Source organism: Dermacentor silvarum, chromosome 11, assembly GCF_013339745.2.
Source record: "Dermacentor silvarum isolate Dsil-2018 chromosome 11, BIME_Dsil_1.4, whole genome shotgun sequence".
Classification (NCBI taxonomy): domain Eukaryota; kingdom Metazoa; phylum Arthropoda; class Arachnida; order Ixodida; family Ixodidae; genus Dermacentor; species Dermacentor silvarum.
This window is the reverse complement of record NC_051164.1, coordinates 117422224-117445504: the sequence shown is the minus strand read 5'-3', so window position 1 is coordinate 117445504 and position 23281 is coordinate 117422224. Positions and strand designations below refer to the sequence as shown.

Genomic DNA, 23281 nt, shown 5'->3' with positions numbered 1-23281 from the left:
CAGCTGGGCGTTTTCTGCGACTACTGAAAGGATGTGTCCGCGACCTTCTTGAGCAATTACTTCGAGTGCAAACTGGGAACGGATGTTTGCAGAACGCACAATTACCGCAGCACCTCTCATAAAACCGCGGATATCGCGGCTACGGTACAGTACACTGTAGCTACGGCATCTGTGGCTACGGTACCGCGGCGGCTGAACACGATTGCCACTGCACAGCGTGGCCAGCCCCAGCGATTATTCCGCGTCCTGCAGTCCATGTTTTGATAAAAAGTGACAGAAATTGTCAAATGGACATTAAACCTAGATAATAAGTCGTTTTATTTACCGCGATTACATAAAAAATGGTTTAATTGCAGATACAAAACTATTTTTTCACTGCATTTTACTGGGAACGAAATCACGCTGTTCTAGCAACACTGAAATCGTGGCGGCGACAGCCGCCTGTTTTTCGCCGCATGTGGGTGCAGCACGGCGGCGGCACGCTGGCGATCAGCCGCGCTGGTGCGGGCCGCGCGAAGTTCGCCGTGAAAGTTCGCTCCATGTGGGCCGGGCTTTAGCTATCGGTTTACCGAAGAAAGCATGTCAGTGTGCCCATAAAGGCGAACACCACGAGAACAATATTGTAAGCTACTGCGCAATTATCGCTCACGCAAGCGGTGCACTGCACCTGTATCCAGGGCGCCCATGGAGAATCCGGCAAGCACGGACACGCCATGCGCGTACACCAGCTGCTTGCACGACGGCGTCGCTGCCACGCCGGCAGCTGTCAGCAACGTCAGCACGACGCTCAGCAGCTGCGTGTTTAGGCGGTCGTAGAGGCGGCCCCCTGCGTATAGGCAAGGCGCTCGATCGGCTGACGACCATATGCCGGCGGCGGCGGCGGGGCTCACCGACGAAGCTGCCCGCGAGGATCCCGACACCACGCGTGGTGAGCAGCTGTGCGACGCTCCCGACGTCGGTGGCGTACACGTCGGCCAGGTCGAGCAGTGCCACTCCCGTCACCGAGAAGAACAGGCCCTGCACCATCGTACAGGTCATGCTTGATCCTGCAAGTACAAGCCTGGACCACGGAGTAAGATCTTACTCCGTGGCCTGGACCCAGGGCCAGGGAGGCCATGCCACAACTGCGGGCTTTGCTTTCAAGAATGCGACAGCAGATGAATCGTGTACTATCAACTGCGCGCGTTGGACTGTGACAACTTCTCTATTATTTCGAGCCTATCGTTCTTCTTTTGTTTTGAAAATTGTATTAGTTACTAATATATTCTGTTATTATTGTCAGTATACGTTCTCATTATTTCGTTTTTGTTGCTTTAATTTGTTTTGAATATGTGGTTACTTTAACAGGTTATTCTGATATTGAGTGTCTTGTGTATCGTGTTGGTAGCGCATCGATTTACAAATTTTCATTTACATTACTTTTAACAGCGGAGCTGTTTAAGCCCGCCGTAATGTGTGCCGCGGGCCACTACGTTGCCTATAGCAACCACCTCGCGGAGTCGCGCGCTATGGTCGGGAGAGAGAAAGAGAAAATGTGAGCGAGAGAAGAGAGAGGAACAAATTGTAGCAGCACCAACGAGGCAACGGGCAGAGGTGCTGCCGACGCCATCCGCGCTTCTCTGTTTCCCCGCATTAGCGCCGAACGCTCGCGGTGCCCGTGATAGAGTGCCTGAATGGTCTTTATTTAGGCACCCTAGGCCGTGACTGCAGCAGGCACCTCTGGCGGCGGCTTTGCCGATCTCCCACCTAGCTGCGCGCTACTGCGCATGCGCCGTGACGTCATCCCGGTGTGCCGGCTGCTGCGCGCCGCCCGTACACTGTGCATAGCTTTCGCCCCACTTCCCCTACAAGGCGTTTCCCGATGCCACGGACCACGAGGAAATGCTTATACACTTCGTATAACTTAACACCACTTGGCATTACTTCGTATAACTTAGCATCACTTCGTATAGCCAGGAACCAATCAGCTCCGCTGTGTCTTTAGCCTTGCGCCACTAGTGCAAGCTACCCCGAATTTTTTTTTTCATGTGAAGAAACGTTTTCGCATTTCTTGTGAAATTTTATAAGATATAAGTCATTTGAAAATTTGTGAAGAAACATTCTTAAAATCACTACTCATATTGCAAAATGTGAGACTCTGAACAATATTTTTGTGATATCTTTTATTGCAATTATAGCGAACTGAGAGGGACAGAAGCCCCTTCAGGTGTCTGCAGCAAGAGGTCTTCTCAGGCAAGACCCGAAATAAAGTGAAATTGGATTAAAGTCGATTGCTTCGATGGATGGATGGATGGATGCTATGAGCTTCCCCTTTGAAACGGGGTGGTTGGTTGCGCCACCAAACTTTTGTTATTTTGCCTAATTACCTACCTATCTTAAAAACACATACACACACAAAGAATTTTCAGCATCAAACTTTGTGAACCACTATTGGGAACGTTGTTTTTGTTCGCCTCCGTTTGTGATCTCCCTACTTTTCTGCCACCAAACCTCCAATCGCCTTTTACTGTAATCTCTATTGCGGCTTCAAGGAGGCCAGCGGGGCCGAAACCGACAGCTGGGCAGATTCCTTCACATTCCAATAAAACATGTTCCATCGTTTCCCTAGCTTTACCGCAGAAAGCACATGCGCTTTATAGCTACGCGTTCTAAGGCTTCCTGATCTCGCTTCGAAAAGTAAAGAGCTTCCCTTTTGAGTTATCATAAATTGTTTCTTTCCTGATTTCCTTCTTTCCCTTGAGGTAGTTAGTCGTAGCCGGTTTCCTTTCCATTGCCGCCACCCCATGACATTGTCTCAGCCTCTGTTACTTTGCGTTTGACGTTCTTTGTTGCCGCGTTGCTGGCCATACCGGTTGCATATTTGCTGGTAAGCTTCCTAGTTCTTTTCCTCCACTGTGAGTCAGTGTTTTGGCTGTACAAGTACCTGAACACCTCTTGCACCCCATCTACTTTTTTCCATTTTCCTCAGTCGTTCTTCGAAATCATTTTTACTCTGGGCCTCCCTTACTTCAAAACTTATCACCCTGCACAGCTTCAATTGTAGTCTTCCCGTGGGCGCCCAACGCGAGGCGTCCCACTGACCTTTGGTTGCCATCGAGCCCCGATTGTACCCCTGACTTCAAGCAAACAACCGCATTTCAAATGTTAGTCCTGGAACCATTACACCGTTCCACATACCCCGGAGCACCTCGTGCCTATACTGTATCCCCATAGCGCTCTATGTTTCATTATGGCCGCATTTCTCTTCCCCTTTACTAGATATCATTTTTCCTGTGTGTCCATATATATATATATATATATATATCCTTCGTTTATCCACACCCCAAGGTATGTCTATTCTTTTAGCCGAGGTATTTCCTGGCCCTGTTTTCACTGTTTTCACTGCATACCGGTACGGCTGATTTTCAAACGCTAAATTGCAATTCCAAGTGTCGCCATGCTGTCCACAGAACCAGAAAGAAGCGCGAAAGAGGAGCCGCGTTTCACCATGCATTTCCGGGGCGGCGGCGCTAGATGGCGCCGAGAGTTCCGCTGCACGCAACTCTTTTCGACGGTGGTTGTGTCAGTATATTGATTCACTCCACTACCGTCCACAGTCGTCGTGAGGTGGCTTCTGCCGCAATTATTTCATCACCCGTTATAGTGAACCGTGTTAACAACGCCCAGTTTGTTTTCTTTGCCTTGTATTCAACCGTCCTGTGAATATTGTTTTTTGTTTTTCGTTTTCTATTGCATTTAATATTTGTTGGCAATTGCTCTTTTAGAATCAATCTAAACGCGAACCGCATAGCTTCGTGACAATCTATTCACAATGCAATATATATATATATATATATGCGAGGTATTAAAAACACGTCTGGATACATCCCCATCGAAACCCTACACAAAAACTATTCTCCCGTATATTAGCTTTTAGAAATAGAAAAAAAAACTGAAAATACAGAGTATCACAGCAGTACGCAGCTGAAGAAAATACAGATAAGTATTCAGGCAAAAGAGCATATAATCACAGGGTAAAATTATACGAGTCAGAAAGAAAGAGAGCGCCTTTACTATGAGTGATTACACCGATCACTCGCTCGCAAAAAGGAAACAAATTTAAAAACAATGCCTGGTGCTCAGGTGCGACAAGAACGTTAGCATGTGTTCACGAGTGTTAACTTAATATTTATATCAGTACGATGCTTCGACATTTAGAATGCGAATTGAATAGTCTTTGGCATTCGACTCGTATTAGATTCAAGAATTCGCTATTCGTGGAATGGTCGAATATTCGATTCTGTTCGAATACAAGACACACGCGTACTTGAGCGCGTGCCTTCAGTTCGAGTGATTCTGCTGCAGGAGCAATCCTGCGGTTGTTGAGCTGAGGTTCTTGAGCGAACGCGCGAGGCAGATAACTTCAGCTGAATAATTTCCTGTCATTTCCTCGACTATTGTACGTCATTACAGTTCCAGTGGTATATATGTAATCTCATTTAAATGTAACGCTGATTTAGCGGCTCTTTTTTGTATAAACTGTGTTTTACTTTAAGGGAAGAAGAGTTGGCGGTTCTTTCTTGTTCTGTTTTTCTTTCTTGATAGTGTTTTATTTAGGTGTAGGAGATTTCAGAACTGTCTTTGTTGTATAAGCTACACTTGTTGCTACTTTTTTTTACGCCTTGATAATTCCAAGCCAGGTGAAGTTAAAGAAATATTGGGCAGTTTGACATTACGTTGTCTTTCATACGCTGTCATTGTTCGAAAAGGGGGCGAAGGGCCCCTCAAGCCATCACAATTGAACTGCTTTTCCGTCCGCCCCCGTCACGCTGTACTGTGGCGAAGCAAACAAATAAATAAGAATACCCCCAGCAAATCAATCAATCCATCAACCATTCAATAGAAATCCCCCCTTTTAGGCTGCCTACGAATTTGTTGTCTCGGTCTAGGCAAAGCAAGTTGTTATTTTCCATTATGCCGTGTTGTATAGCATCACACACGATGAACGCAACACTCTATACGGACACCTTGTGGGTGCATAACGCCCTTTTCATGATCACATCAATGGGCGGTGGTGCACAAGATAACTGAAAGCAGTTATTGGTCCGGCTGTGAACGGCATGGATCACACTGGTGCAACCTCTTGTTTTACATAACGGGCTCCCAGTAAGCTTAATAAACTTTTTTAAGTTCGCTCTACTTAGAAACGATAAAATATTCGGTCTTTGAATCGATATTAGAAGGTCCTTTTTCTCGAATATTAGCTTTCGGTTAGGTTCGGAAATTTCACCATTCAAACACCCGTAATTTATATCGTACTGTCATACATGTTCGAAAGTCGCTATCCGTGCGTATTTTAGGGCATTCCAGTTTCGTATTGAAAAGCCTTTTTCTCAAGTGCGAACAACTAATGCAAATTAGATGAAGTAGTTTCGGTCCGCACGAGACAATAATAGTTGAGGATGCCGCATTGTGACGGAACAAAAGTCGAAAGGCGAGTAAACCCACAAAAACGGCAATCACGAAATGGTGGGGCCCGCGTCTTTTCGACGGAATTGGACTAAGGAGACAAAACGAATGCTTGACTGGCGAGCATTCACTCGTGTTGTTCACGCACCATTCCCGCGCAGGCCAAGTCCAGGTTGAGGGTTCGCACGAGCCGCAGCACGGTGTTCCTGGAGGCCATGCCGACCGTCCACTGGAGTGTGCGCCACCGGCCATAAACGTGGCTTCGGCCGTAATTAGGGGAGCCGCTCCGATAAGCGCGGCTTTAATTGCAGCCCTCGCCGGACGGTCCGCAGAGTTTCGGAGGACTCCGCGTGCATTCGAGCGTATGCATTGCCCACCCATTGTTGCCAGAAGAGGGATACACGTCGACGTTTGTCGAAATGTCACGCCCGAAGGAATCGCTCGCTGTAGATGGATCGAGCGAGAGCAGCTCCCGCGCGGTCGCTCAACCCTTTCCCGCTCTGGCCGCATTCGTCGTGCCCGAGGCACAATCATTTTAGCCGCGTGCTCCAGGCGTCCCGGCGACAAGGCATGGACACCGCGCGCTGTGAACTACGGGGGGCGCGGTTCCGGATTAGCGCGCCAATTATGCTCTGAACCTGGCCTTCGGCAAGGTGCAGCGCTGAAACTTGGCGTGTCAGCAGTAGCGCCGTAGCACGCACCCTTCCCGGTTACACATTGTGCAATTTCGCGTCAGCGAATTTACCGCCTCATCTTAAGGAACGCTTGTCCAGCTGACTGGGAACCGGCGTGCTACAATAACGCATACAGGAGCGTTCCTCGTAAAGCGCATAGCTTGGCTGCAGAGAATTTCCTACAGAAAGGCAACTCAAGCACGCCTGTTGAGCCAGCAAAACAATGACGGAATGATGTCTATAAACTTGGTCCTTGTGGCTTCGGTCGGCTTATGAGCTTGAAAATTGATCTCGTTTAAACAAGGTACCGCGTTATATTGCCAATGACCACGCTTGCGGTACAGTCTTGCTGGCTTCTGCATCTATAGAACAATAGCACTGTTTAGGCAAATAAAGGCACATGGACGCCTGCACGATCACAGCGCCAGAGTTCCCTATATTTTCTTTCCTTTTTTAGCTGCACCAAATATTTAAATATGCCTGCGGCATTCTAACCCTCGATCTAAATTACTCGATGAAGCGGCCATTACTTCTACGAGAAATGCTGAATGGAGAGCGCGCGATGAGGGCGCCGATAAGATAGAGTGCCCCCCCCCCAGTGTTTGAAAAAGCCCGATAACCATGCCGGGCCCGAAGACTCGCTGCACAGATTGGCTCTGGAGAGAATATCATAGGAGGCTCGGCGTCCCTGCTATTTGCATTTTCTGTCTGTCAAGGCGCGCGCGAAAGCTACATCGGCGACGTCCAAGTGAACTGCGATTCACGAGAGCAACGCTGAAAGTCCTTCTCGAAGGCTGCGCTGGAGCATTTGGAATGACCGGCCGCTCCAGTAGCACCACTCATCGTAGGTAGTTTAGCAGCACGACCAGCGAATGAGCAGTGCCACGCTGTCGAGAGGCAGCCACCGCCACTGAAAGGCAAAACAGGGGAGGCTTCGAACGAACGGGAATGGCAACTGCGCTGATGAAACCTATACTAAACTGGAGAAGCTCTGACAGCGTCGAAATTGCTCGCTTCTCGCAACAACGCAGCCCACAGCACGCCTTGTTTGACTTTGGCCGCAAGAAAGTGAATGCGTACACGGCACGCACTGTATGCTCGCAAGTGCCCGGATGCTTTGCAGCGATCCTTCCCCTACTTTCCTTCCGAGCCTACTCAATGCCAAGCAGAGGAAATACATGGAAGGAGCTGAAAAGGCTGCGCCGTGACTAGAGATGTAAGCGGTTGAAAAAAAGAAAAAGTTTCGGGAAAACACGTTTTTCTTTTTTCGTTTTTTTTTCAACCAGGGGAAAATTGAAGAAAACGCGTAGCATCGCAGAATACAGAACCTGCAAGGGAATTTGGTCAAAAGAAGGAGTTTGAGAGTCTGCGAAGCATCTGGATCCACCCACGTAGTGGCAAGGACTTTGCTTCAACTATAACCCTCGAGACCGCTTTCCTGTCGCGTACTGCAGATTCTTCTGCGGCATGTGAAAGAAACTGGGCCGAGTTTGGAAATGTGCTCGCCAAGGTACGCAACAGGCTTGCAGGGGATCGCGTGCAAAAACTTGTGTGCGTGCACTCGAACCTGAATGTCTGGAAGGCTTCGTCCATTGCACAGCGAAGCGTTGATGCGTCAACCGGAAATTAATCGGACACAGATTGATAGAAACATCGGTCTTGACGCTTTGATGTGAAATCAATGCCTTGACGTGAAATTGTGCCTAGATTTTGAACCCTAAAGCTCTGCTGGGCCTTTTGTGTTGCAATAAAGTAACAATTATATTCTTTTCAGTGTTAAAGTAATAAATGTGTCGGGTTTTTCATAGCTATATGAGCAATCGTCGTTTTTTTTTTTTCAATTTTTCGTATTTTCTGAAAAAAAGAAAACACATGAAAGAAACCAGTTATTTTTTTTTCAGGCCCCTCAAAATCTCATGAAATTTTACATCTCCAGTCGGAACGCAGCGGCGCCGACTTTCGCTACCGGTGCTCATATTCTGCCTTCCCCGAAATGCAAAATCTCAGTTCAGCTTTCTCTCGCCAGCGGCCCCATCCGAGAAGTGGAGGAGATTCGAATACTCGGTCCCTTCATTAATCAACATCGCGAGGCAGACACAACTCTTGCCAAACTCCGCAAAGTCGGCGACCAGGTGAGCCGGATGGTTCGCCACGTTTCCAACAAGCGAAGGAGGGTTGCGAAGTACGGATGCAGTGCGACACGCACATGCCTTCGTAACTAGTAGAGTACTGTACTCGACTCCCTACCTCCGCTTACGGAAACGTGACGAAGATTGCTTGGAGGCTGTACTCCGCAAAATGCTCAAGAGAGCCTTCGACCTCCCAATCTCCACTTGCAACGAGCTTCTTTTCGCATTGGGGGTGGTGAACACCTATCGGGAACTTCGCGAGGCGCATCTCGTTCACCAATGCACGCGTCCGCACAGACCGTCTCCGGTCGCCGCCTCTTGGACCGGTTACATATCAAACATGACCACCATACGATGGAAAGGGTTCGAGTGCCCGAACTGTGGAGACGCGTTGTACCCCTTCCAACTAAGATGTACAAGGAGGACCACAATGGCCGGCGCCAGGCGCGGGCGGATGCCAGCATGCACCGCCACTATGGCTCTAAGAAACACGTCTTCTACGTCGATATTGCAGGCACACGGCTGCAATCACACACGAGGAAAGACTAGTGGACGGCCTCTCGTCCAGAGCACCCAGCTCAACGCATGCGAAGGAGGTGGCGATCGCCCTCGCATGCAGCCTCCCAGACTATAAATCCATCCTCACAAACTTCGCAGAGCTTGTCGTAACTTTCAGTTCGGATGGATCACTCCACTCGCTCACAAAATTCTTCGCCGCAGTACCCGCGATCCAAGTCGTCGCTCAATCATATGGGTCCCCGGCCAACAAGGCATGCCAGGTAACGAAGCCGCACATGAGGCAGCCCGCGCACTCACTTACCGGGCACCAGGCGTCACTTGGGAGGACTTTTACCCAGATCACAGCCCTCTTATTTCTTTTAAAGAGATTACTGAGCACTATCAGGCCGAACACCGGCGCTACCCGGTTCCTATGAAGGGACTGGGTAAAGCTGGCGAACGAACTCTCCTTAGGCTCTTTACAAACACCCTGCTGTGCCCGGCGGTTCTCAAGCACTTTGATCCTTCTTTCGACGGCCGCTGCTCATTCTGTGGGGAGGTGGCCGACACCTTCCACGTGGTTTGGGCAAGCAGGCAAAATCCTTCTCTGCACCCCATCACCCCTTACCCTACCCTAGAGGACTGGGAGGAGGCCCTGCTCGGCTGCCAGCAACTATCGGCCCAACAAGCCCTAGTTCGGCGGACCTGCGCAGCGGTCAAGACCAACGGGGTCCCGGAATGAGGGACTCCGCTGAGTATTGTAGGGGGCGAGACTCACTAGGTACCTCTCCGCGAGCACCTCTCTGTATGTATAGCCCAATAAATGCTTCTCACCGCGAAATACGCGGGTTCAAGTGAAGGCGCGTTCGTGAAGGGGAGGCCAGTTGCGGCGCAGAGCCGCGTATTTCCGTGCTTCACCTTGTTTTATGCACTCGCGTGATGCACCCGCCGCAAAATTAGCGATGTTTTTCTTTGTGTTTAGGTCGGCAATATAAGTAGAGCTCACTCAGACTCACTCACAAATTATATTTTGCGCTCAGGGCTCGCTCGGACTCAGAATCCCCAAAGTTCAACTCAGCCGGGCTCACTCGCCAAAATGCAAACTCAGCTGCATGGTGGTCGCGTTCATGCGCAAGCGCCGCGTAACGATATTAAGAGGTTTCGTTATTGTTTTCGTGGCGGTAAATCATCCGACAGCGATGTTAAATATGTAGAAATACCAAATGCCACTGAAGATTCGAACATGTTACCAAAATTGAGCTTTCCTGAGTACATGGCAGCCGTGGTGGCTCAGAAACGAATGCTGCTTTTGTCTAGCCTGAGGTCATGTTGTTGTTTTTTATTTTATTACTATGCATGCCTACCCGCCGTGGTTGCTCAGTGGCTATGGTGTTGGGCCGCTGAGCACGAGGTCGCGGACTCGAATCCCGGCCACGGCGGCCACATTTCGATGGCGGCGAAATGCGAAAACACCCGTGTACTTAGATTTAGGTGCCCGTTAAAGAACCCCAGGTGGTCCAAATTTCCTGAGTCCCCCACTAAGGCGTGCCTCGTAATCAGATCGTGGTTTTGGCAAGTAAAACCCCATAATTAAATTAATTAAATGCATGCCTATATGGATGGCGAACTAGGTGGAACATAAATGTATGATCTATCTCCTGAGTGCTGTCATGTTCCTAAGAAATCGCTAGCCATGTTTTAAATGCGAAGCATTTCTTGGCGAACACTTGCCACTCTGACAGTATCTATCGATCTATCTAGCCGCCTACGTCTTGGTGCTCTCGTTTAGTTAACATGGCAGGTACCAAAATTGGCATAGTAAGAGTGTGTGACGAACATAAATGATAGGTCATGACATGAATATCATGGCATGCGTGTCATGTGGGTCCTGAAACAGCCGGATTCGTCTTGGTGGTCTCAGGGTCATTTCGTTAACTTGGTATGTAACTTTAGTGGGTTCGCACATGGGTACTAAGTGAAGGAAACACTAAAGAATGATGGTAGAAGTCATAGTCATGAGCATGACTCAGCAAAAATGACCAACTCGGCGAAAAAAAATTACACTAGAAACCCCTGAAATCGATTCAGGCGTGGGTACTAAGCGAAGGAAACACTAAAGGATGATAATAGAAGTCATAGTAACGAGCATGACTCAGCAAAAATGACCGTTAATCAGCGGAAAATGATTAACACTAAAAAAACACTGAAATGGGTTCGGACGTCGCCACTAAGTGAAGGAAACACTAAAGTGTGATGGTAGAAGTCATAGCCATGAGCATGACTCAGGAAAAAATGACAATGACTCAGCGAAAAGAGATTAACACTCAAAAGTGACTGAAATGGGTTCGGACATAAATGATAGGTCATGACATAAATGTCATGGCATGCGTGTCATGTAGGTCATGAAACAGCCGCCTACGTCTTGGTGCTCTCATGGTCGTTCCGTTAACTTGGCTGGCTCCCCCGCACTCTGGTTCGCATAACATCGATTCCCACAGGGCGTGGGAACCCACATATGCTACCTGAAGGCATCAATGTTGCCAGATTCGAGCCCTAGTTAAGTAATGAACGAGAAGAAAGGGAACCGAGGGGCCCCATTTTTATTAATCATATCATAAGAAGCCAACAAACAATGACACCAATTAAGAACAACATAGGAGAAATTACTTGTACTTACTATTTGAATTAAAGAAACAATAAATTAATGGAAAATGAAAACGGATGAGGTTTATTGACCAGTTGCTTCCACCCAAAAAGATCACGTGCTCGTGACGCCTGCGGCAGAAAGGATGTTCCTCATCCTCCCTTAGGTTTGTGAGTGGTGGCGCTGGCTAACACTCCCAGAGTTAGTTCTAGCTGTAAAAACATAAATACACCAGTAAGTGGATGGGAAAGCGGCTCTGCGGTAGCTCAATGGTGAGAGCATCGCACGCGTAATTCGAAGACGTGGGTTCGTTCCCCACCCGCGGACAGTTGTTTTTTCATCCGTTGTCATTTTCCATTAATATATCATTTCTTTAATTCAATTAGTAAGTGCAAGTAATTTCCCCTATGTTGTTCTTGGTGTCATTGTTTGTTAGCTTCTTATGATATGTATATATATATATATATATATATATATATTATGATATATATGCAAACTGTATTTATGCGGAAAGTGGGGAAGTTTTACGTTGAGACTAAGGGTGGGGCCTTCCGGCCAGGGCCGGTATTTTGTAGCGATGCTTTTAATGTCATAATGCCTCTTCGCGCTTATCGCGTTTTGTCAGTGGTCAGAGCGACGGTCCGCTCGCGTTATCAACGTTGATATCGTGAGCGGACCGTCGCTCTGACCACTGACAAAGCGCGATAAGCGCGAAAAGGCATTATGACATTAAAGGCATCGCTACAAAATAGCGGCCCAGGGCTCCACTAGCCTAGGCTGCCCACCGGACTTGATCCAGGAGTGCCTTCTGCGCTCCCGGATCCGAGCTAAAGGTAAATTCCAGGGTGTTTGCTTCGGATGAAGGAGTGCGCTGACCGGTGGTGATCAGTGAAAAAGAATTATCGGAGTGGGGATTAAGTGGCAGCATATCGCAGTATTGTGACCTTCTTTAATTAGCCATGATTGTTCACGCTGCGATACAAAATCGAAAAAAATGGGAATCGGCTTGAGACAAGACAGCACTGGGGTCGCTCTCACGACCTCTCCGTTAATCATCTCAAGCCTGGCTATGCGCTCAGTCTATAGAAGTGCACCTGAGCCATGGAGTGACCTGAACACAGCTCGATAGCGTAGGGCGGCAAGACATGCGCGTGCCGCCCCTGTGTAACAACGCGGAGTTGCATAGCTGGCGTCCTGTGCGACTTGCGAAGCCAAGAGTGGTGCATGCCGAGCCCGGCCAAGCGACATTTTGGTCTCCGGCCGCTGGGCCAATCTGTGAAGGTTACATGTTACTTACCTGCGTGCAACAGGCGCCGTAGTGTGCACGTACCTGTAAATACGCCTTCCGCTAGATGAAGATTTGTCTTGTTTTGTGTGTCTTGCTGAAAAAAGGCATATTTCAAGTTCCAATGCTGCGGGTTATGTTTATTGAACTACTGGGAAGATGATCGTGTCCTGCGGAGTGGTGCATCTAGAGGCTGTTGCGGAGACATCGCTAAAGCGAAAGCATTTCGAGAGGTTTTTCGTAAGTTCCATTAACGCTCACGTCTTTCTCAGCGTTTAGTAGCGGCCTTTTTCGAACGTAAAAGTACATCGCGACAAGAAACACTACGCACAGCAAGACTGCCACGAAACATACGTAGAGGAACAGGTTTGGACTGTGGTCTAAGAACTGACCGACTAGAAGAGGCGGCGATAGTGCGCCAATGCCTGCTGTGATTATGACGATAGACATCATCTTGTTGCTCATGGTAATGTAGGCGACAGTCCAAGCGACTACGGCCGCGTACACAGGACCTTGGCCGATGCCCATGAGCGCGCTGCAGGCCCAGAGCACGGCGCCGCTGCTGGAGCCCCACACCACGAACACGGCGGCCGTGACGACGATGATGACGTGGGAGAGCACGAGCATCTGAAAGGGCGACATCTTGACGGTAACCAGCGCGGCCGCCAGGCGGCTCGCCGCGAAGCAGAAGAAGTAGACGGCCGCTGCGCGAGCCGCCGCCGACTTGGTGAAGTGCAGCTCGCTTTTGACGGCGAACGCGGTGAGCATCTGGGACGAGGTGCACTCGAGCGCCACGTTCACGCACACGTAGGCGCTCAGCAGGGCCACCAGGGTGCGGCTAAAGCGCACGTCCTCGGGAGACTCCTTGCCAAGGGTGGCATCCTCCTGGGCAGGTTTGACGTCGGCGTTGTCAATCAAGTAGAGCGCCACCATGGCAACAACCAGGGCAAGGTGGAAGGCGCTGGTTATGCCGAACGCGTAGTAGACCCGGCTCTCGTCGGTTCCGATCTCCAACGGGCTGTAGCCAGTGTCGTTCGAGGTCAAGTGCTCGCTCACGTTGGCGGCCGTCTGGTTCAGCAACAAGCCGCCGGTGGACAGGAAGGGCTCGGCGATGAGCGGTGCCACCAGGCAACCGACGCCAAAGGCCAAGTGGAAGACCTGCAACGCCGGGCTGCTGTTCTCTGGCCACAGATTGATGATCCACACGTTCGCGCCTGCGCAGTCCCGTTCAATATACGTTAGCTTCAATTCAGTTATACGTTCCGCGCTTTTGTGGTGCGCAAAGGTGTGCCTCACCGGTGTCGAAGGCACCCACGCTGATCCCGCCGAAGAAGACCATGACGAACGCAAGTGGCAGGCTTCCACTAAGCGGAATCATGAGCACCGTCACGCAGGCCAGCGCCATCATCAGTATAGACATGGTCTGCACGTTGTACGTGTCGTACAGCTTGCCTCCTGAAACACGCATCGACCGAATCACAGCTGTGTGTGCAACCGCGGCCGTTTACTTCTTCCAAGGAAGGTTTACATTTACCCAGCGGTTCTTAAACTAGGTTACGTTTGAATGTTTGTCCACCGCGTGTTCTTTACGGTCGGAGATTACGAACCCATTTGGTTTAGTATTGGTTACCACAACAAAAGGGTTCCTTCTCCGCGAGACGCACCTAGTAGGGAGCCGAGAAGGCTGCCGACGCAGCGTGCGGTGATGAGGTGCGACACGCTTGATATGTCGGAGTCGTAGATCTCGACCAGGTCCAGCAGCGCCACGCCGGTCAGGGCCAGGATGAGACCCTGTACATGCCACGGGACAGCCCATATCACACACCCGAGTCTGCTCCACGCGTGGGCGAAAACTCACTTCCGCTAACGTTCAACTGTGCCCGTCAAAAGTAACCTATACACGGGTTGGATGAATAAATAAATTGGTCCCGGGGCTAATGAATATTTCTAGCAGTGGCAACGGCAGTCATTAAGAGGGTGCATTCACGACTGCTTGAGGTAACTTAGGCCACTAATAGGTAACCTTGAATAACAATTTAGCGCTGCCAGACGGCTACGTATGTTACAAACTCAAATTTATTATAGAGCGAATATAGCCGAGTTGGTGCTCTAGCAGAAGAATCTCCCTGTATGCGGTAGCGCGCGTATTGTGTAAAGTTAGCCGCAGCCAATTCTGATAGCTTTCCTAATAATTTTATGTCCAAGGCGAAATTCCTTCTCATGGTGCTTCGCTTGCCTTCCAAGAGCATTCGGCAATATTCGCGTAAGCACAATGCGTCAAGAGGTTTTGATGCCCAAGGAATGTGCGTTATTCGTTGCAGTAATCAGTGAGAATGTAGCGCGGTGTGAGCGCGCGCCTTGAGTTATGAAGACGCTGAAGGAGCGCTGCGGGCACTCGAGAAGCTCGCGATACTGGCACCACCCTATAACATATTCGGCTGCCTATATTGTGGTTTTGACAAACTGAGCAGCAGCAAATACTGCGCAATTTACCAAGGCGGACGCCTCATCGTTCAGTCGACCTTCAACGTCCTTGAGCGAAAACAAGAAGCGAAATCGTACACGATGACGACTCGGTGTAGTTACTACACCGCCCCGGCATCGTGTCTTACTTATGTAAGACACGATGGACACGCAACACGATGGACACGCGCCATCAGACACGCAACAATTCTGATGGCGCGAGGGTCACCGTGTTAATTAAGACAGAGTTAATTAGGCCACTCGAACCCACAACCTTCGGTGGGAGTCGAAGCCTCGAGCTTATGTGGGTGTCGAGCTCACCACCTTTGGGGTTAAGGCGAAGTTAATTATGGCACATTTAATTCATATTGAGTTAATTGAGGGACTCGAAATCACCCCCTCGAACTTTCGTGGGAGTCGAACCCACGACAATTGGATTTAATTAAGGTAGCGTCAGTTAAGGCACTCGACCCCGCGACCTTTTGTTGGAAATAACAAGTAATAAGCAGTAACAACGCATTCGAATGAGAACGTCAAGTAATTTAATGAATGTCTCTTGAGCCTTTCGCGTTCTTTGGCGTATGTGAATGTCAATTTTGCATTCCGCTATATGCGCGTTTCTTTTTCTCATATGTAAGGCTTCTGTGCCAAGAAGCACGAGTAGGCATTGCATGGCCCAGTGTGCAATATATCCTGTATTTGCCCAACCGCGTTGCATGATGCTATCACAAAGTACAGTCGAGTGTAAAAGTATAGAGACCACGGGAACGGCGACGAAACTAAAGGGACTTTAGATGAAAGTGCATCGCTGCGCCTTCTGACGGCTGCGCGCCTAAGGCCGAGAGCACGTACTGCGCACGCGCGTGATTTTTTTACCTGCCAGCCTGCTCATTCGCTCGCTTCAACCAAGGTCCATCCACATAGGTCGCGAAGCTTCGGGCGAAAAGCCGTTCAGAACGAATTGTCACCGACATCAGCAAGGGTGGTTATGGGAGCAGCGATTGAAGCGCGACCATGTTTTGAGGGAACAAACATTGGGAAAGAAAAAAGCGTATTTTAATTAAAGCGATACACAGTTGGATTCATTCAACGAAAATAAAATTCCTAATCAATTTTATATACGCATGGCGAGAAAAGAACAATTCTATTTTACTTGATCGTTATCAATGAATAGCTTTTTTCAGCGCCCACCGATAGCGGCGGGCGTTCGTCGAAAGCGCGCCCGTAAAGCTCACCTGTTACAATACGCCCCCCTCACATGTTGTGTTGCTTTGCGTGTCGAAGTATGTCTGAATTTGGTGACGCAGGTAGTTTCATTGTTTCTTGACCTGTTCAGTCAAAAGTAGTGAGTTGCGACCACCAGATAATTGTTTACTTTAGCTGTTTTCGTGGAACAGCGCTGGCCGACGGACTTGGCGTCCGACGAAAGGACGAGCACTCTACGCCCAAAGCGTTCGTCGGCCTCCAAAGAAAGTATGATCTGTGCAGTGATGCGATTTCAACAACCGTACGGCTGACCTTTTCCTGCATCGCTTTCCACATGAAAGCTCGAAACGCCCGTCAAGGCGAATGGCGGGGCATATGAATATACAGCTCTAATGGCAGGCCTCCGGAAACAAATTCAGCGCCTTTGAGAACAAAATGACGTCATTTCTGTTTTTAACGAATATGACGTCAAATTATTTTTTCTTCCGCCGGAAGTGCTCCCTCTTCACACAGATGGCGCTAAGCCCCAAGAACCGCCGACTTGAACACTGGCTCCACTGGCACAAAGCGAGTGCGAAAGGGCAGAGAAGAGGGTTCCTAGTAGCACGTCGACAGGTCCTGATGGCATCCCAATTATGTTGATAAAGACATTGGGCCCAAAATCTAAGAAAGCATTAAGAGAGGCAGTGAGCAAAATGATAATGGACGGTAAAGCCCCCGACGGGTGGAGACTGAGCAGGATGAGCATGATATATAAGGGAAAGGGGGACAAAGCCGACATAAACAACTACCGTCCCATAACAGTGACGTCAGTGGTTTACAGGGTGGTGATGCAGATTATAAAGGACAGACTGCAGGCATGGGTGGAGAGCGAGGAGGTGCTGGGGGGAACTACAAAATGGGTTCCGGAAACAAAGAAGGTTAGAAGATAATCTGTTCTCATTGACACAGTGTATTGAAATAGCAGAAAAGGAACACAGGCCCCTATGGCTTGTCTTTCTGGATATCGAGGGAGCCTATGACAGTGTAATCCAAAAGGATTTGTGGGACATACTGGGCACTCTAGAGGTGGAAGATGGAGTAAGAAATCTTTTAAAAGATATCTATAAAAGTAACAAGGTGCTTATAAAATGGGAGAACAAGGTATCTGGGCCTATAGAGATACAGCAGGGGCCAGGGGTGCCCTCTGTCACCTCTGTTGTTCATGCTGTATTTACAAGGGTTAGAGAAAAAATTTGAGAGGAGCGGACTGGGCTTCAACCTTTTCATTTTTTCAAGCAAGGAGAATCGATTAAACAGTCATTACCAGGACTGATGTACGCGGATGACATAGTACTTATGGCTGACAGCAAGGAAGACTTGCAGGGATTAATGGACATCTGTGGTAAAGAGGGAGATAGGTTAGGTTTGAAGTTTAGTAAAGAAAAATCGGCAGTCATGATTTTTTATGATAATCAGGGCAGCGAGCATAGGATACAGGAGATTACGCTGGAGGTAGTGGATAAGTACAAATATCTTGGAGTGTGGATAAACAATGGGGCTGAGTACCTAACGGAACATGAAAAATATGTAACGACTAAAGGTAGCAGGAATGCAGCTGTGATGAAAAATAGGGCACATGTGGAATTACAATAGGTACGAAGTGGTGAGAGGGGTTTGGAAAGGGGTGATGGTCCCTAGTTTGACTTTCGGCAATGTGGTCCTGTGCATGAGATCAGAGGTTCGAGCAAGGTTGGAAGTTAAGCAGCGAGGGGTAGGTAGACTGGCTCTGGGAGCACACGGAAATACACCAAATCAGGGGGTACAGGGTGACATGGGATGGACGTCATTCGAGGGCAGGGAAGCCAGCAGCAAGATAGAATTTGAGGAGCGATTGAGAGAAATGGCAGAAAAGCGGTGGGCAAGGAGAGTTTTCAGTTATTCGTACATGAGGAATGTTTAACTGCGAGTCGGCCTAGTTGGAACAGATTCATTTTCTTAAATTTTTGTGCGAAAACAAACAGGAACGAAGAAAAGGAGAACACAAGGACATTGTGTTCTCCTTTTCTTCGTCCCTGTTTGTTTGCGCACAAAAATTTAAGGAAATGAGGAATGTTGACACAAAATGGAGGAAGCTGACCAGAAAATTGTCAATCAAATATTTGGACTGCAGGAGGGGTGCAAACCAGGAAACAGCGGTTAAGAAAAAGGTTAAGGAAACAGAGAGGGGTCTGTGGAAAACAGGGATGCAGACGAAATCATCACTGGGAACATACAGAACTTTCAAGCGCGAAATTGCCAAAGAAAATATCTACGATAATTCTAGGGGAAGCTCTTTGTTGTTTGAAGCCAGGACGGGAGTATTGCGGACTAAGATGTACCGAGTCAAGTCCCAAGGTATAGACGCGTTGTGCGGTGCGTGTGGAGAAGAAGAGGAAACGGCTGAACACCTCATACTTTTCTGTAAAGGGCTTAGCCCTACAGTGCAAAGCAACGGGGCTGATTTTTTCAAAGCATTGGGGTTTAGGGACAGTGAAGGCAAAATAGACTTTAAGTGGGTAGAAATAACCAAACAGAGGTTATGTGATTGGTGGCTAAAATCAAGGCAGGAGTGAAATTTCATCCTCCACAAAGTACAAAATATGTTAATAGTGACGGCTAGGTGGCGTGTGCCACCGCCCGATTTAAAGGGTTCAGCCTCATCCATCCATCCATCCAGCCGATGAACCGCCATGTTTTGAGCGTATGGGCTTTTATGGAAGCTTCGCTACCAGGTATACTTGCTTCAACCGCGCGCGCACCGGAACGCGGGAGAGAGCGCAAGGTGCCACTTCTGCAGTCGCCCACTATCTCTCTCTGCCCGAGCGTTGATATCGTGGCGAAACCAAGGTCGATCCTCATAGGTTGCGAAGCTTCGGGCGAAAAGCGGTTCACAATTGTCACCGACTTCAGCAAGGGTGGTTATAGGAGCAGCGATTGAAGCGCGACCATGTTTTGAGGGAACAAACATTTGGAAAGAAAAAAAAAACGTTTTTAATTAAAGCGAGACACCGTTAGATTTATTCTACGAAAATAATATTCCTAATCAGTTTTATATACGCAAGGCGAGAAGAGAAAAGATAACTCTATTTTACTTCATCATTATCAATAAATACTTCTTTCCAGCGCCCACCGTATAAGAGCGCCCAGCGATAGCGGCGGGCGTTGACTCCGCTATCGCTTGCAATGCAATGCAGCTCTTGAAGTGTGCAGAAATGCTCGCTCGTAAAGTTCAGCTGTTACGAATATGCCCACCTCATATGTCTGGTTTTGCTTGTCAGCGTTTGTCTGAATTTGGTGACGAGGGTATTTCCATTGTTTCTTAACCTGTTCAGTCAAAAGCATCAGTTGCGACCGCCAGATAATTGTTTGCTTTAGTTGTACGAAGAACCACCTTGCATCTCCATCACGCTTTTATTTTTATTTTTTTTCTCTTTCTGAAAACAAATAATCTGCGCTTATTCTCCGTTCTCTTCCCTGGCTCTTATCTCCAGCTGCTCGATATTCGGTGGTTTCACGCATGCGTCCGGGCGCATGATATTCATTTCGACTGAGTACCACAAATAATTGCGTCATGCGTAAGTCCCCCAAATAGAGCGCAAAAGACATCGCTGCTGGCTGAGCTTATCAGATAATTCCATTTCAGAAAAAGTGACGCATGCGCAGCATGTTTTCTGCACCGCAGAGCGTATAGAAACAAGGCGTGCAGAGCGGCACGCTCCGAGCCCTGGCAGTACAAATGAAGTAGTCTCTCCACGATATCATCGCTCGGGCACGGCGACTGCAGGGCCGCGATTTCGTATCGATGCCTTATGACTTATTCTATACTAGTCTTATCATCCAACGCTCACGGCTGGCTGATCCCGTTGATAACGCGAGCGGACCGTCGCTCTGACCACTAACAAAGCGCGATAAGCGCGAAAAGGCATTATTACCGGAAAGGCATCGCTAGCAGAATACCGGACCAGAAGTGGCTAAAGTGGCACCCTGCGCTCTCTCCCGCGATCCGGTCCGCGCGCGGTTGAAGCGAGCGAACGAGCAGGCTGGCAGGTTAAAAAAAAAAAAAAAAAAAAAAAAAAAATCCGGCAGATCCCACGCCCTGTGGGAATCGATGTTATGCGAAGCAGTGTGCGGGGAGCCCACCAAGTTAACGAAACGACCATGAGAGCACCAAGACGTAGGCGGCATTTTCATGACCTACATGCCACGAATGTCATGGCATTCACGTCATGATTCCTCGGGAGTCCCTTTAACAACGCCTAGGAGACCTTAAGGCGAAAGCCGTAGCCATGCTCATGACTGACTTCAACAATTGACCTTTAGCCTTTTCCTTCACTTAGTACCACATCCGAACCCATTCCATTGGTTTTTGAGTGTTAATCTTTTTTTTTTTTTTTTTGCTGAGTCATGGTCATGACTATGGCTTCTACCACCATCCTTTAGTGTTTCCTTCACTTACTACCCACGTCACAACCCATTTCGGTGGTTTTTGAGTGTGAATCTTTTTCGCTGAGTCATTGTCATTTTTGCAGAGTCATGCTCATGACTATGACGTCTACCATCATCATTTAGTGTTTCCTTTCCTTAGTACCCACGTCCGAACCTACTGCAGAGGTTCTTGAGTGTAATGTGTTTTTCGCTGGGTCATTGTCATTCTAGGCGGTTGTTTCATGACCTACATGACACGCATGTCATGAAATTCGTGTCATGACCTATCATTTCTGTTCGTCATGCACTGTTTCCATACTATGCCAATTTTGGTGCCTACCAAGTTAACAAAACGACTATGAGAGCACCAAGACGTAGCCAGCTGTTTCATCACCTACATGACACACATGTCATGATATTCATGTCAGAACCTATCATTTATGTTCGCCATACACTCTTCTCATACTATGCCAATTTTGGTAAATACCAAGTTAACGATACGACCATTGGAGCACTAAGACGTAGGCGGCTAGATAGATAGATAGATAGATAGATAGATAGATAGATAGATAGATAGATAGATAGATAGATAGATAGATAGATAGATAGATAGATAGATAGATAGATAGATAGATAGATAGATAGATAGATAGATAGATAGATAGATAGATAGATAGATAGATAGATAGATAGATAGATAGATAGATAGATAGATAGATAGATAGATAGATAGATACTGTAAAAGTGGCAAATGTTCGCCAAGAAATGCTTCGCATTTAAAAGGCTGCGTGTGTGCAGTACGCGCTCTCGAACTTAGGCGCGGGGCACGCACAGGACACAGAAGGCACAGCGGAGCACATTCGACGCCGCTCGCGTGGTATCTAGACTTTACTCGACTGCACATAGGAAAACAAAGACCGCAAGTACAATCGTTCAGTAGTTCCTTCAATAGCTGCACTGCTCACCATTCCCAGGCAGCCCAGGCAGAGGTTGCAGGTTCGGCCCAGTTTGAGCCACAGCTGGGCGCGCGGGGTCAGCATCCTTGTCACACCGTTCCTGTCGCAGCCGAGGGATTCGCGTTTCAGGTCCGGCAGCCAACTCTTTCTGTCGGGCTGAACGACCGGTCGCATGAAAGCGGCAAGGCCTAACGTGGCATAGCGGTTATCTCTATCTCCGGTCACAATTGCCCCCAATTAGGGGGCTTCTAAATATTGCGCTGTTCCGGCAGAAATGATGGCACAAGTGAGCCCACGTTTTCTCCATCGCATTTTGACGTATTCTGAAAAGGCCACTGTTGTGGTATATACGCACGCTTCGTTTTGTTTACTGCAGGTGAACTTGGTGAGCGCTCCATTTCGTTGCGGCGACGGCGTCGTTGCAATCCTCCTCGCCGCAGGGAGAACTGCACTGCTTAGCCATTTCAATTCAGATACGGACGCAATACGACGCGTGACTTGCAATCTGGTTTCCAACACACGCGAGCAGAGAGAATCCTTTTTTTCGTCTCTAAATTTGGAACATCCGCTAAAGGAATCCGTGAGAGTACGGACGGCTGACATATGTCTCCGGGATATGCAGTGATACGGGGAGATCGGTTATACATGCTCACCACTCAGAAATATAGAAACGTAGCTTCATAGAACTTCTTGGGCATATTGGTGGGGTTTACTAAACATTGTTCTAAACAAAGGTATAAGTACACACACACACGCACCAACTACAAACTGATTTATTGCTGCAAGAAACAGAGCACAGCTGAATTCTCGCGCACGCGCAGCACAAGGCAGATGACGTGACAGTGATAAATATATCTACATTGCTACAGTTTTGCCTCAAACAGGTGCATCTCCGATGAATATAGCTTGATCGAAGTGTCACAGACACACATGGGACCTTCCTTTCTGATAACGCGTGCCTCCAAGAGTTCACGCGCTGTCTTATTGCCGCTCCTGGCCAGAATATCAGCGCGCGAAAAGTACTGCTCACATGCGCAGGCATTGCAATGCGCACTAAGATGCGCACCATCAAATTTATTTAAGCTGTTGGAATGCTCACTCAGACGATAATTCAAACATCGGCCCGTCTTGCCCATATAAAACTTCCCGCAGCTGAAAGCTATCTCGTGAGCCGCGAGGCACAAATGAAGGAAGGCACGGCGGTTTACCAAGTGCGTCCACTTCCGTCCAATACGCGGCAACATTTCGTCTCTCCTATTTGCCCCTTCCAATGTCATCACATTGGAAGGGGCAACTCCCCTCCCCCCCCCCCCCCAAAAAAAAAAAAAAAAAAAAACTGGTCTACCATAGACCCCAAAGGCCACTTCGAACCGGCGCGGTTATTTTTCACGACAATTCTTTTCCGTCTCAGGGAAATAGGTTGCGATAAAATGTTGCACTACTTGCCGACACACAATCACCTCGTTGCGTGGCGATCAAGGATGCCGTTAATGCAGAGCGCAGATCCGCACAATCACTTTCATGTCACAAGT

General features: G+C 48.4%; 2 protein-coding genes across 2 annotated transcripts in view; both read right to left on the bottom strand.

The window, feature by feature from the left end:
• The window catches only part of LOC125941618 (sodium-dependent glucose transporter 1-like), a 41121-nt gene extending 35453 nt beyond the window's left edge, over nt 1-5668 (bottom strand). The window contains exons 1-3 of the mRNA XM_049659332.1: nt 5597-5668; nt 891-1017; nt 668-826 (exon numbers count right to left, since the gene is read on the bottom strand). Of these exons, the coding sequence (XP_049515289.1) occupies nt 668-826; nt 891-1017; nt 5597-5665 (355 nt within the window). The 5' untranslated portion in view covers nt 5666-5668. The remainder of the gene's footprint in view (nt 1-667; nt 827-890; nt 1018-5596) is intronic.
• A 7129-nt stretch (nt 5669-12797) lies between these two features.
• On the bottom strand, nt 12798-22061 carry LOC119433880 (sodium-dependent glucose transporter 1A-like). Its single transcript, XM_037701164.2, has 4 exons — nt 21759-22061; nt 14343-14469; nt 13975-14133; nt 12798-13892 (listed from the first exon to the last, which is right to left on the bottom strand). Exons 1-4 carry the CDS (start codon nt 21921-21923, stop codon nt 12889-12891), a joined length of 1455 nt encoding a protein of 484 aa, XP_037557092.2. The 5' UTR covers nt 21924-22061; the 3' UTR covers nt 12798-12888.
• Nucleotides 22062-23281: the final 1220 nt, after the last annotated feature.